This window comes from Siniperca chuatsi, linkage group LG1, assembly GCF_020085105.1.
Source record: "Siniperca chuatsi isolate FFG_IHB_CAS linkage group LG1, ASM2008510v1, whole genome shotgun sequence".
Classification (NCBI taxonomy): Eukaryota; Metazoa; Chordata; class Actinopteri; order Centrarchiformes; family Sinipercidae; genus Siniperca; species Siniperca chuatsi.
This window is the reverse complement of record NC_058042.1, coordinates 35785151-35799619: the sequence shown is the minus strand read 5'-3', so window position 1 is coordinate 35799619 and position 14469 is coordinate 35785151. Positions and strand designations below refer to the sequence as shown.

General features: G+C 37.8%; 1 protein-coding gene across 1 annotated transcript in view; it reads left to right on the top strand.

Moving 5' to 3' along the window:
- The first annotated feature begins 679 nt into the window (after positions 1-679).
- The window catches only part of LOC122883522 (transmembrane channel-like protein 3), a 53473-nt gene continuing 39683 nt past the window's right edge, over positions 680-14469 (top strand). Inside the window, exons 1-5 of the mRNA XM_044212352.1 lie at positions 680-877; positions 3436-3582; positions 9216-9291; positions 11707-11788; positions 12180-12286. Coding sequence (XP_044068287.1) covers positions 756-877; positions 3436-3582; positions 9216-9291; positions 11707-11788; positions 12180-12286 — 534 coding nt within the window. The 5' untranslated portion in view covers positions 680-755. The remainder of the gene's footprint in view (positions 878-3435; positions 3583-9215; positions 9292-11706; positions 11789-12179; positions 12287-14469) is intronic.

Below are 14469 nucleotides of genomic sequence, written 5' to 3'. Positions count from 1 at the left end.
CACTGCGGCACTGTCCGTGGTGCTGAAATGAAACACAGACAGACAGAACACAATTAGTTCGGTTTCTCAGCCTGTTTGCTTTCCGTGGTTCTAAATAGAACTTTCCATTTTCTCTCTGCTGAGAGAGAGCACAGCTGCAAACAACGCACCTCTCCTGCTGATTTTGAGTGATATTTGTGAATGCTCTGATTAATAAATGTAAATAAATAAGGCTTTGTTTGTGATGACAGTTTCGTTTAGGTTTTAATGTAGATAGAGCCAAAATGGACCGCTTGTGTTAAATAAATTAAGTTGGTTGGAGCAAATAACTTGGATGGCTATGTAACATTTTTGTTTACCTTAATCAAAAAATCACTAACAATTTCATTTTTTACATTGGAATATCTATTTTGTTTTTCATAGAATCATATTGTAACAAATTATCTCCCTGTAACACATAACAATACACTGTCAGTTTAACTAAATAAGTTGTAATTAAATATATACATTAAAATACAACATGATTTTCAAAATGAAAACTGAACTTGTCTGGTCTGTTTGGTGCTGTCCCTTTAAGCAGTCAGTATGGCTGTGATTGGACTGGTGAGTGAGTGTGTTTCAGTCTGTTCTGCTGTAGTGTGTGATGCTCCAGTGGGGCTCCAGAGCAGCAGGTAGCTCTACTACAGACACTCCAGTCCAGTCAGGCTGAGTAGTATGCAGTGCATACATTGATTGCATGACCACAGTCATGCACACACACTCTGAGCAAAGACAGCATGAGTACAGTGTCTGAGCCTTTGGTTGGCAGCAGCAAGTCTCTGTCTGCAGCCAAGAGACACAAAAGTATCAGGAAGAACTCCAGAAGGATTTATTCAGCCTACCAGGACCAGCACCAGGGGTGAGTCTCACTCTTTTTTCATTTGATCGATCTTACTTTTATCATGAAGCCTTTCTGCTTTTCTGTCTCTATTTCTCTCACTCTTTATGGCTGTCATCTTTCTGATCCTAATGACATCCATAAAGAGTACGGTCTAGACCTGCTCTATAGGAAAAGTGCAATGAGATAACTTCTGTTATGATTTGCCGCTATATAAATAAAATTGAATTGAACTGAAATTGAATCCTGCAGTTTATACAATTAGTCATTTACTAAATCTAATCAGGAAAAGCTACAAAGAGTTTCCTGTTTGCTGTGTTACTATTTACTTTCCAGGGACATTCTAACTTGTTGGTCCTCTTTGTGAATTTAGTCTGAGCTCATTAATCACAAGTGGTTATCAAAGAGTGTGACTTAATTAATTAAATGTTTGCTATAAAAAAAGAAATGTACTGTATCTGCATGAATACAGTTTAAAACGGAGCATAATCCGTGCGTCACTCCACTTTTTTATTGTTATGCCATCAACCATTTGGTTTAATTTTGATAATAATTTGGTGACAATGGAGCTCATATGTTATCAAAGTTAATCCAGTCATTGTAAACATTGCTTGGATATGGAAATGCTTGCAGCAAGATGTGAATTTGGTGAATTTTATCCTTGTGGAAAAATCCATGTTTCTCTATTTGTAACGGTGATGTATTTGAATTATGGCATGCTACGGAGGTAACTCATTTATTTGAAGATGGAGCTCTTTCATCATTTACGCATCGGAAATACGATCGCCCTTCCTTCCTCTCATTTATTTAGACATTTTCAAATAAGACATCAGATTAACTCTACTCAGAGGTCACTCAAACAGCTATCTTCTTCAAAACTCGATTTTATTCTTAACAGCAGAGAAGAAACAAAGACTATTTCTAAAATTTACACAGCATTTATTACAAATACATCAGAAATCAGACGGACAATGCCATTGAAAAAGTGCACTGGACATACAGTATTTCTTTCTTAGAGGTCATAAACACAGTAATTTATGACGTCAGTTATTTTTAAGATGCTGCACAGGATATTCTATATAGATACATAAGATGAAAGGTGATGAAATGTATTGATGAAATGTAATTTGTTGGCCTTGTAAGAAGTAAAAAGGTAAGCTTTTTTTTTTTGCACGTTTTGGTCCTTTGACCTTCTAATGTTGTTCTGGAATTCTGTTAATCTTTTTTCCCTGTGCATGCATCATGTTGTATCTCTAAATCCTCAACTTTGTTCATTAGGCACTACTAGACAAGATAATTCACATGGTGAAATATATACAGTATTGATCGGCACTATTGGTTAGGAAATGCATTACCATTCACCAGAGATCTACTGAATAAAAATCAGCCACTTGGGAAAGTTGTTTCATAAAATCATGAATGTGCAAATGAAGACAAAAATGCAAAGTTGAAATGACAAAAGTTGGAGACTCTTTTCATCAGTGATCCAAATCTTCATTATTTTAACTGGAATATTGTGTGTACCATTTTACATAGAAATATGCTGTCTATGTATATCTATTATGTATTTTTTTTTCTTGCATAAAACACATAGGTTTATTTAATTATTTACACATTGATGTTTGAGAAGAGACTGTATAAAAACTATTGGGGAGGGGTCAGACATTTTATTTCAGCCTTGTGAGAGTTATTGTAACAGTTACATCATAAAGCTGACCTTTGTGTGGACACGAGTCAAATTCAGAGGATAACAGCCCTGTCTCTGGATCAGGTCTTTATGTTCCAAATCAAAATTCATTAGTTAATAATTTAAAGATCCCCTCCAGACATGTTTTAAGACATAAAAAATAATGTGCTTCAAATGATCATTTGTGTCTGATATGGTTTTCTGTGTCCAAACGCTGCACATACATGATTCTGCACAGTGAAGTTCAAACATCCAAGAGAAGTGACACTAAGCAAAACACATTTTGACTGGAGAGGGACTTTAAAAGCATCAACAGGAGCGGGTGGAGGTGTCAGGAAACAACAGCTAATAAATACCAGGTGTGCCTGCTGATTGCTCAGGTGCATTACATTCATATAAAGTTAGCCTGGCATATAATTCAGTTCAGCATTACATGTCGACAACCAATCTAATTAACTACAAATGGGTAAAGTGAAATAAGAACACTTTGACTGTAACTGTTGTTGAAATGTTTCTAATATGATCAGTTCTTTGATGCACACACATTTTGCAGTCCATGAGCAGTATGAGGACACACACTTTAACATCTTTTTCCACAGTAAGCTGAACTGTAAACTGACAGACATCTGATCTCATACATATTTCAGATTTATTTTTACTATTTGGAATGGACGGACAAAGCTATCAGTAACAATCGTAGACTAATATTTCATTTATTTTAATTTAGTTTGCTTTTGTATAAAGTGAAACATAAGGGTCAGCCCCACTCCACGGCCACATCAATTACATACAGTCCCCAAGATGATTCTTTTTTTTTTTTCTTTTTCTTTTTTTCTTTACGATGCAACAGACCAAGCCATTTTTCATTGTGCCCCTGTGTCTTATTCTCCAGCTCCTCCGATGATGACGATAAAGAGGGTGAGCGGGTTGACAGCAACGACCCAGAGGAGATGTTCCAGAACATTCAGTACCAGAAGGAGATCATCGCCAACATTCGGACCAGACCCTGGCCAATGAGACGCAAGCTCAAAGTCCTAAAGTACCCTACTATGTGATTGCTCCCTCTGTATCTGGCGCGGTAGTTAACTCTGTCCCTCCTCTTCTGCTCTTAAATGCACACACAGACACACACTGTGTATTTTTGAGAAAGGTTACTTTTCTTAATGAAAGTGCTCTGCAAATAAATATGTCACTGAATTTTAAAAAACACGTCTGCCAAAACTTCAGCAGCTCACCCACCAAATCCTCAAGAGGTATACATGGTGACTGTGTATCATGTTGTGTTACTGAAATACATCCATAGATCAACCAAGACTTTTGAACACATGAATTAGAGTCATAGAAACTAACTATCTATAATCTAACTAATCTCTTATTTCACCACATGTGCTGGATGTGTGGGACAAGACAACACCATCACTTACTCTTACAACAACCCTGTCTCCTAAAAATGTATACTTTACTACTAAATGGTTTGTCGAATACATTTGAGGAAAAGCAATTGCTGCTCATTATGTACACTGGCAACACAATGCTGTATGGGGTGAATGGTTGGTGTACCAAGTGCTGGACTCTAAGATCAGAGACCACTTCGCTTCCACATGAGTGCCGCATGTGGTTAGGTTTAGGCTACAAAGGCACTTTGGTTCGGGAAATATGGTAATTTGTAGATACTGAAAAGTAAAAACATCCTGTCTTGCACTTAAAATCACTGTTGACTTTCTCAATATTAAACCAAGACCACCATCTTTTGCAAGCAAGTGCTTTGGTTGCCTAAACATAACTACTGTATATGAATGTTCATCATGCTTTAGTTGCCACAAGTGGATATATTAGGAACGTAGAAAGTGAATGTTTTGCAGATACATTCTTTAAAACATTTTCCTCATTATGTTATGTTAGTAGTCCCGGCTGCATTATGTTTCTCTCAAAACGTATTTATTGTTGCAGGTTAGTAGTACATGAATGTAAAAGAAGACAGTTGGTTATAGACCCTCTGCATCCCAACTCTATTTGCAACTTGGAGGCCCATTGAAGAATTGGTTGTGTGCATATTGATTATTTGATTCATTTATTCCTTCTATTTTACTGCTTACTCCTACTTACAGTCACACAGGGTTTGATCATAGATTAGACAGAAGACATAAACATATACATGTATGGAAAATTGTATGAGACATTTGTATGCGATGGGTTGTGTAAATGTTACACAGTAGGAATTGAATTTTACATTTTTAAAATATACTTTGATTTTCAGCACTACATGACCATTTACTACCATTTACCGCCACCACCTGTGTGGAAAATGGCTCAACATATGTGAAATATAAACTTACAGCTGTTAACATTCTGCCAGGTGTCCAAATGCCACATGAGCCTTGTGAAATCCCCATTTCTAAAGAAGCACATCCCTAAGTGTTGTGATCAGACACAAAACTGTAAAGGCTGTGTTCTAACATTTGACAAAATGTAATTGGACTATTAGAGAACAGGCTGAGCCAGAGAGAACCAGAGTAAATAGAGAGCTTCTAAGATGTGCTGAGTATGTGCCTTGGATAACAGGTTTTATATGGGCAGTTTGTTATTACCGCAGAGGTTTTATTGCCATCATCAAGGATGGGATGCAAGTCCGCGTTTTTACACCCTATTTAATCTCAGGCTGAATGTCTGTGATTACTCCTACTCCAATAACAGCTCATATTTCACATCACAAATCAGTAGGTTTTACCTAGATTTCCTGACAAAATTGAGTTTCAGTTATTCTCAGATTTTTAACTCTAACCTCAGCCCTCACCCTAACTAATGTTACCACAAAATAAAACCATGTGTACTCCACAATTGTAAAAGCTAGTTGTTTTCCAGTGGAGAGTGTGTAAAGTGCACGTTGAGTGTCTTCATTGATTAATACATGGCTCATAGCCCTCTGAGTTATCTCCAGTGCTGTGACAGGATGAGCTGGTTTCACTTATGGACTATGAAGCTACAGAATGAATTTGGACAGTTAATTTTAATGGGGCCGGTCTGCTGGGCTGGTTTTAGAAGAATCTGGGTTTTAGTACTGGTTTGCATTTTAATTTAATAATGTTAAGGCCATAGTATTCTGCATGACAGTATTAAAGAGTACACATTTTAGAATACACAAATTAGCCACCAATTTGCTTTAAACAACAGAACAAACATTCAGACCGTAACATGAGAAAAATATAACCTCATACAAATCCTTATACTGGAATATATCTAGAGTACATCGTCAACTACAACAGTTAGTCTTTTTTTACAAGAGGTGGACAATATAACCATTACACTTGTACCATATAATAGCATCCATTACATTAAATAGTACAAGAGCCTAAGTAATGATGAGTGTTGCTAAAGCAAGAAAAAAAATACAAATGTCAATTACAAAGATAGCAAATGTTGCATGTGATAAGCAGGGAAACAGAGAACATGAGGGAATAGGACCCAAAATGCACACTGGTGGCAGAAGAATGCAATTCAGTGATTTAATGAAAGAAAAGGCTTACACTGATACTCAGGCAGGCAGTGGTCAAAATTAGGAAAAGCAGTCCAATGCAGGCAAATAAATCCAAGGGGCAGGCAGAAAATCCAAAGTCCAAACAACATAAAACAAGGTTCAAAAACAGGCAGGTAACAAGTCTCCGGTATATTAAATATAGGTCCAAAAACACTGGTAAACCACTGTAAAGCTTTACACAGGGTACAAAGATGACCTGACAAAGAACAAAGGAAGCACACAGACTTAAATACACTCAGGTGAGGGGAGATAATGAGACACAGGTGAAACTGATCAGGGCAGGGCAATCAAAACTGGTGGGACAAGCAAACAAAGAGAGGAAGTAAAACTACAAGACACACGGAAGGGACAAAATTAAACAGGACACATCGATAGAAAAACATGAAACTAAGGAAAACCAAAACTAAGAAGCAGAGCAGGACATGACAGCAATATGTAATTAAAAGAGAAACTGCACAGAATAACTGAACAAGACACACACACCATAATCCAAGCAGAAATATTGTTTGAAAAGGTATAGTTCCATATTTTGGGAAACACATATTTGCTTTCTTTCTGTTTGTTCTACATCACCCAGGACTTAAACTCACAACCTTAGACACCAAGGGCAAGTCATGATTTTGCTGTAGAGATGCAATTTGTTAATTTGGTGTCAACTGAAAAAATGTGGGAGAAAGCAGCTGAAGCTTGTCAAGGGCTGGATAATGAGTTAATAATTCGAATCAGGTCTGTTAGAATGAGAAGATACCTAAAACATGCATGGCAGGGTTGATGACTACTGATATAAGAGGTTCATTGTGCATTCAGCAGGTATTTCTGCCTCCGGAGCTGCAGAGACTTGCTGCCCCCGCGTTCCTGCTCGACAACTGCTACTACAGTTGTTGTTACTAATACTGACATTATTTTTCCTATAGCTATCATTCCTATTATTATGAATTTCTTAATATTAATACTACAATTACAATTCTACTATTAAAAAAAAATTCTAGGTGAAAACCTCTCTCTCACTCACTCTTTTTCTCTCTCAAAACCTAACACGGCAGCGGCAGATGGCCGCCCACCATTGAGTCTGGTTCTGTCCAAGGTTTCTGCCTCTTAAAGGAAGTTTTTCCTTGCCACTGTCGCCAAATGCTTGCTCATGGTGGGATTTGTTGGGTCTCTGTAAATAATATTATAAAGAGTACAGTCTAGACCTGCTCTATAGGAAAAGTGCAATGAGATAACTTCTGTTATGAATTGGTGCTATATCTTCTTTCTTTTCCTTTCGGCTGTTCCCTTTCAGGGGTCACCAAAGCGAATCATGTGCCTCCATCTAACCCTGTCCTCTGCATCCTCTTCACTCACACCAATTAACTTCATGTCCTCTCTCACTACATCCATAAATCTCCTCTTTGGTCTTCCTCTAGACCTCCTGCCTGGCAGCTTCAACCTCAGCATCCTTCTACCAATATGTTCACAGTCTCTCCTCTGAACATGTCCAAACCACCTCAATCTGGCCTCTCTGACTTTATCTCCAAAACATCTAACATGAGCTGTCCCTCTGATGTCCTCGTTCCTGATCCTGTCCGTCCTCGTCTCTCCCAAAGAGAACCTCAACATCTTAAGCTCTGCTACCTCCAGCTCTGCCTCTTGTCTTTTCTTCAGTGCCACTGTCTCTAAGCTGTACAACATCGCTGGTCTCACCACCGTCTTGAACACATTTCCTTTCATTCTTGCTGAGACTCTTTTATCACACAACACACCTGACACTTTTCTCCACCCGTTCCAACCTGCTTGCACTCGCCTCTTCACCTCTTTTCCACAGTCTCCATCGCTCTGAACCGTTGACCCTAAGTACTTAAAGTCCTGCACCTTCTTCACCTCTGCTCCCTGTAACCTCACCGTTCCAGAATTGGTGCTATATAAATAAATAAATTGTGCTTCACACTAAGACTTATGCAACCACCAGGGTTGTGATAACGGCTTAAAGGCAGATTTCAAACTAGTGTCAAAAATTCTGAGAATTTGTGGACTTCATCTAGACAACATAGAGATGTCTGTAATTTTTTTTTTTTTTTTTACAAAGACTGATTGCTCCATAAATGACTAAGTGATGTTTAAAGATGCTCTATATCCATTGACTGCAATGGTTTAAATGAGGATAGAATTCAAAATGCTGTCAAAAACTACTACTACTACTACTGTAATTGTGTTGAGGTTATTTTGTCACACATACTGTTTCCAAGGTCAAGAATGGACTGTCATGCTCAGATCTCATGTCTCTGTGTTACGTACATTACTGGAGTCAGGATTTGTTTAGTCTGGAATAGCATGAAGGTGTGTTTTTGAAGTATGGAAAGAGCCAGGCTAGCTGTGTGAAGCTAGACTAACCCATTCTGACTCCTATTCTGTACTTAAAACACAGACACAGAGACGAGAAATCTCACTTGCTAATAAGGATATTTCCCAAAATATAGAACTGTTAGTTCAAAGGATATGCTTGCAGAATTGAGATTTATCCTTTAAAGGATATGATGGCTTGGTTATTTAATCTCAATACTGTAAGACCTGTGTCTTGCAGTGTTTCTGTATGTAGTGGTTGAAGAAGTGTTCAGATCATTTACCACAATGGCAGTACCACAATGGAAAGTACTCCATTACAAGTCAAAGTGTTTTAATTTTACTTTAGCAAAAGCATGAAATTATTGCCACGAAAATGTAAGAACTTATCATAATAAATAACCTCTTTCACAGTGGTTTTGGATTGTTTTTTTGTTTTCTCAGAGGGTTAAATTGTTAATGCATTATAACTGATAATGTACTGCAAAGAAATGTACAGTATTGGACTTGGTGGAGGAAACACCATTCACTTTCAAATTGGGGTTATCCTGACCTCTTGCTCATCCATTATCATCTTTACCAGGACACCTCACTCCGTGCAATCACACTCTGACCATAACTCATCATTCATATTTTAAAATGTGTTTATGAAAATTAATAATCACAGCCCTCAGACGGATGTAATATAGCAAAAAGTAAAATATTTCCATCAATAATGTAGTAGAGTAGTAAATTTGCACAAAATGGAAATTTGAGCAAGTCTTGTATGTGAGTAAATGTATTTAGTGAGCTTCCACCTGTGTGTGTTTGTTTCCCAGGCAGGCCAGAGAGATTGTTCTGAAGTACGAGGGCCGACTGACCAGAACCAGAGGTTACCAGACTGCAGGAGCTGATGTACGTACGCACCAACCATTCACGGTCATTTACGGTAGTTATTTTCAACATGCAGTAACACTGATCCCAGCTTTAAATGCAACTTTGTATGAAAAACAGTTTGTAGTCCACTATTCGAATTTTTACTTGTATAATGTTGCATATGTTAACCTTCAAGGGTTCTTTGTGTATGTAGAAACTAAAGAACCAAAGTGATTTTAACCACCACTGATTAGTTTGTTAAAATAAGATAACAAATCAGAGGATAATTGTTCCTTCAGTCCTGCTGGTTTTAAATATTTCTTGTATTCTTAAGGATCCTTTTTGTAGATCCGTTGAGCGTGGTGGTTATACCCCGTCAAGGGGTGGCCAGGGGAAAACATGAAATGAACCCATCTCAAGCAGCCACAGAGACAGATCTGTGGAGTAAAGCGACTCGTGTTTATTTACAGTGTTGCAAAGATGGATCAGAACAGAACAGCACACACACAAAAATGCAACCATGCTCGTAACAGTGGTGCTACAGAAATGTGAAAATAAAACCAAAAAAGATGGCTCTGCTCTGGCTAACTTGACATCCTCTTTCTTCTGCGGTGTCACTGTGGGCAGTTTCAGTGAAATATGTGCTCTATACTGTACAGTCACTCCTCCATTTATTCTGTCTGACTGTATGGCGGGAGGAGCTTCTTTGTGTAATTTCACTGCACTGCAGTAACTTGATGATCAGAGCCAGAATAATAAAACATGTTGCTTTTGTGCGAGCTGCTGAGTTTTTATTTTAACAAAGCTTTTCTCCTCCTGTGGGATGAACACACATATACTGTATCTACTTTATCTGTCTCTCTGTATTACATGCACACATATACAGATAGGAAGACAGGGAGAAAGAGAGCTATGCAGCTGTAGCACGGCAGCATGAGTGAATTTATAGCCTGTTGTTATAGCTCAGTTTAATTAAAATGTTCAGGCTGCTCTGGCCCTATTAAAATAAATTGACTTCTAGTGAGCAGTGTGATGAGTTATTAATTCTACAATTTGGCTCCCAGTTGAAAATCATTGGTCCAGTAGACCTTATCTTGATTAATAATCATCATCTCAGTTCTGATTTTATTTTTCATCACATAAGATGTGAAAAGCTTCACAGAGCTTCACACTGTTTCAGTTCTTATGTGGATTACATGTACATGTGCTACAAAGTTACGTCCTGAGTGATGCATGAGACTTGTGTTTGAACACTGCAAATTTGTCAGCAATGTACTGTAATAACACGCAGAGACATTAATGCCATTCGCCTGAGACATCTTGGCTGGCTGGTTGTTTGCTTGAACACTTGAAACACCTATGATTTACATTTTTTTTGACAAAGATCTCTAATGGGCATGCAGGTGACAGTTATGTCCACAACCTTTTGCCTAACCTCAGCCTCTTAGTTTATGCAACCATAAAGGAGCTGTAAACAACATTCACCGCCACTAAATGTCGCACTAGAGCATCAGCATCTCAGACCAAAACAAATGGGTGCCACGGCCAACCAAACTCCATTGAGAAAAACAGTAATTTTACCTTGCAGAGCATCATAAAATGCACTTCATTCAAACTGGACAGAAACAAAATATAACTCACCAAAACTATCTTTGTTAGTCTTTCCACTGTTCCAACAATCACCAACTCTGGTGTGGTTGAAATTAACCCTTAATTCACTGAATTAGATGTGAAAAGGCAGCCGCAAAATTGGCTGCAATGACTGCAATGTAATCCTTGGGGACAAATGCACCCATCAAAGTACTTGTTTTTGCCACTGACAGGCTCAGATTGTTATTCTAAGTATCTGACAACATTATGGAAAGGATCCCTACAGAGATGTTTTTGTTTAACCAGAAACAGCCATTATAACGCTCTCGCTCGCCACCGGACACCATTGAAAAAAACAATCATTTTACCTCGCAGCTCATCTTTAAACACACTTCTGCATGTTCATATTGCTATTAGATATGAGTCATAGGATAGATATGATTTTATGTCCTACTCAATTCTGCGCTTGTTTTTGTTTTCTAGGTTTTCAATCACCCAATTTTTCATCATTATTATCATAAACTGTTCTGTCATCCAACCTGATCAGATATGAACAGCAATTTGATATTCATTTGTGTGCCTTGCAGTATGAATGGATCCATATACTTAATGATAATGATTCCAGTTTGAGATGCAACACGACAGTGACTAAATAAGCTGCTATAATATTTCATTATAGATTTCTATAGTTATAAACCCAATTCTCAGAGGTGGAGTTTATCTTGAACCATTGCTACATGGCCAAATAAATTCACAGTCAACACATCATGACTACTGTCCATTGTGAAGATGTGTGTCTGATAGAGGTTACAGTAAGTCAGAAGTTTCTCAGTGCTCTTTAAACCCCAGTTTCTCCTCCTGCAGCTGCTGAAGAAACTTTCCCGTGTGCTTTACAACATTGTGGTTCTGTTCATTCCCTGGGAAGTAAGGATCAAGAAAATTGAAAGTGAGTTTTCTGTTTGCTCTACAGAATTAAAGTAATTCTATCAAAATGCTATCATTTATTTTATTTGATATCTGTAAAGTACTGTCATATCCAGGGATGTAGTGGAGGACAACCCCCTCTACTCTCAGCTGACAAACCATTTTAGTACTTGACTTACCTAGACCTAAATTCATTTTGTTCTGGACACTTATCCATTAATATGGTCATACTATATGGTGTAAGTCATATAATGATTGACTTTTTCAGGGCACAGAAAGATTAATTAAAGCTGTTTTGAAAATATAATTGATATTTGTTAATATTGGTTGTGTACCAGACATCACTGTTTGCGTGTGAAGATAATGCAGCATGTCGGTCAATCTCAGTCAGATGTTTCCTCTGTCTTGTTGAGGTCACTTTGGGTCGGGCGTGGCCTCCTACTTCATCTTCCTCCGCTGGTTGTTTGGGATCAACATCGTCCTCACCATCATGACTGGAGCCTTCATCGTCCTACCTGAGGTCAGCAAGTCCCTGACACTGTATACTATGCAAATGTTCATATATAATACTGCATATCAATATGTGAATCATGTGTGAATAGTTGGGTTAACAGTGATTTCTGATTTAGTGGTTGGTGATTTCTTTCGAGAGCAATCAGTTTTTTTTTCTTTTCAATCTGATTCAGTATATCACATACATCAGTACAACAATAATCTGACATTATTAAGGTGGTACAACTCTATTCCCAATTAATAACTAAAACATGCAAAGCTTACAGATTTAAAATAGTATGTCCTCATTTAAACCTTAATATATAAATTGAAACATACTTTTCACTATAGCCACAGATTTACACATTAGCCATAGAATTAGCAATTGCAAATTAATTATAATTCTCTCTACTCTCTAGTTTTGAAGAAAGATCTGCTAAATAAATGCTTATTACAGCTACTGAGGCAATGAACTGAGCCAAGGCGGCAGCTCTACTGATCGGCACCACGCCCCCCACATTCTCAGCCTTTCCAAAGAGCACAGTGTAAATATGTAAACACGTTAATTTCCATCTGTAAAATCAAGTCTGTAAATTCGATGTGCGGAAGAGAGGGAGAAAGCTGTGTGCAGATGTGTGTACTATTGGTAGAGATAACGTAGTTCCGACCAAGCAATCTGATTGGTCAACTAGACATTTAGAACGTGCTCAAATCAGCATGACAGCACACTGTGCTCATCACTAAAAACATTACTCCGCCAGGTGCTGCCTCCCTGGTTTGCGGTAAGCCGGAGAGCAAACAGTGACCGCAGTGAAAATGTTGGTTTTGAAAGGTTAAACATCAACAAACATGGATTGGAGCAGAATATTTTGTTAGATAAAAACATGTTGTGAATTTTTTGAAATGATTACATCTATATTTTTTCAATAAATTTGGACTTTTGGACTTTACGCGGCTTTGGAGTTATTGGAAATGTTTGGATCACATGGAAACTGTTCGGCCTTGATGTTACGCTCTGACATCCTCCATCAGCTGGGCCGCTGATTCGGTGACACGGCGCTACTAGCTTAAAAATACATGTCAAATCTGTCCATGGATTTTGTTTTTCAGCAGATATCTTAGTTACAACAAGATTGAGCAGCAAGGCAGTTTTGTGTTTAGATGTGTGGTATTTATTCAGTTTGGGAAACCCCATGATCTCTAGAAAGCATTAGCTCAAGCTGGCTGGCTGACTCAACAGGGACTAGAAGTCGTCTCTGTTGCTACTGAAACAGAAATAACACTATCTTGACAATATGAATACATTTGGATTATATCTTTTTTTTGTTGGTAACTGTTGTATTATTGCAATATTACACTAGAGGGTGTGCTTTAACGTCATTATTCGCATGACACATCTAATATTGCTTAATCAACAACATCCATAAAGATACACATATCTGAAATAAAATAAAAGTCTGGGGTAAGGGAAAAACATTAAGGCCCTCCACTGCGCTCCCAATAATGTTTTTTCAGCGAAATGACAAAATCTATTTTAAATAGACAACTAACTTTTGTCATCTGACGACTGAACTTTCATCAAACAGTCTTTTAAAAAGCTCTACTGTCACTTTCTTTAATTAAAATTTATCTTGTCTTTTATCTCTCCATATATGTAACAAATGGTAAATACAAAAACAAATTGCTTAGTGTCACTACTAAGTGCTCACTGAAAAAACTTTACACACTCCTGTTCAATCACTGATTGTAGAATTTTCTGGCCTGTTAATACAAAACACTTGCAACATTATTAATGTTGTATTATGTTTAATCCTTAGAGTCTTTGTTGGCTTCTTCACCTCTGTAATTTTTTTGTTCATAAGTACAGATCAGAGTTCGTAGCCTGGTGATTCTCCAGCAGCTTCAGCTTGACCAGTTAAAGCACAAACTGTAGATGAGAACAAAGGACAGAGGGAAACAATGCTGCTGGATTTATGGTTGTTACTGACATGCAGATGCAAGCAATTTCCCCAGACATGACTTATCCTATCATTCCCAACGCCAAATCTTTTATTTCCTTTTCATCTCTCTCTCCCTCCATCGTTTGTTGGGACTAACCTACCACTGTCTCGGCTCACACATCCCACCTCTATCTCACCTCTACTTAGTGAGTAATATCATCCAACATCAAACATCATGGATGCTACTGCACGTTACTAACTCAACATCTTT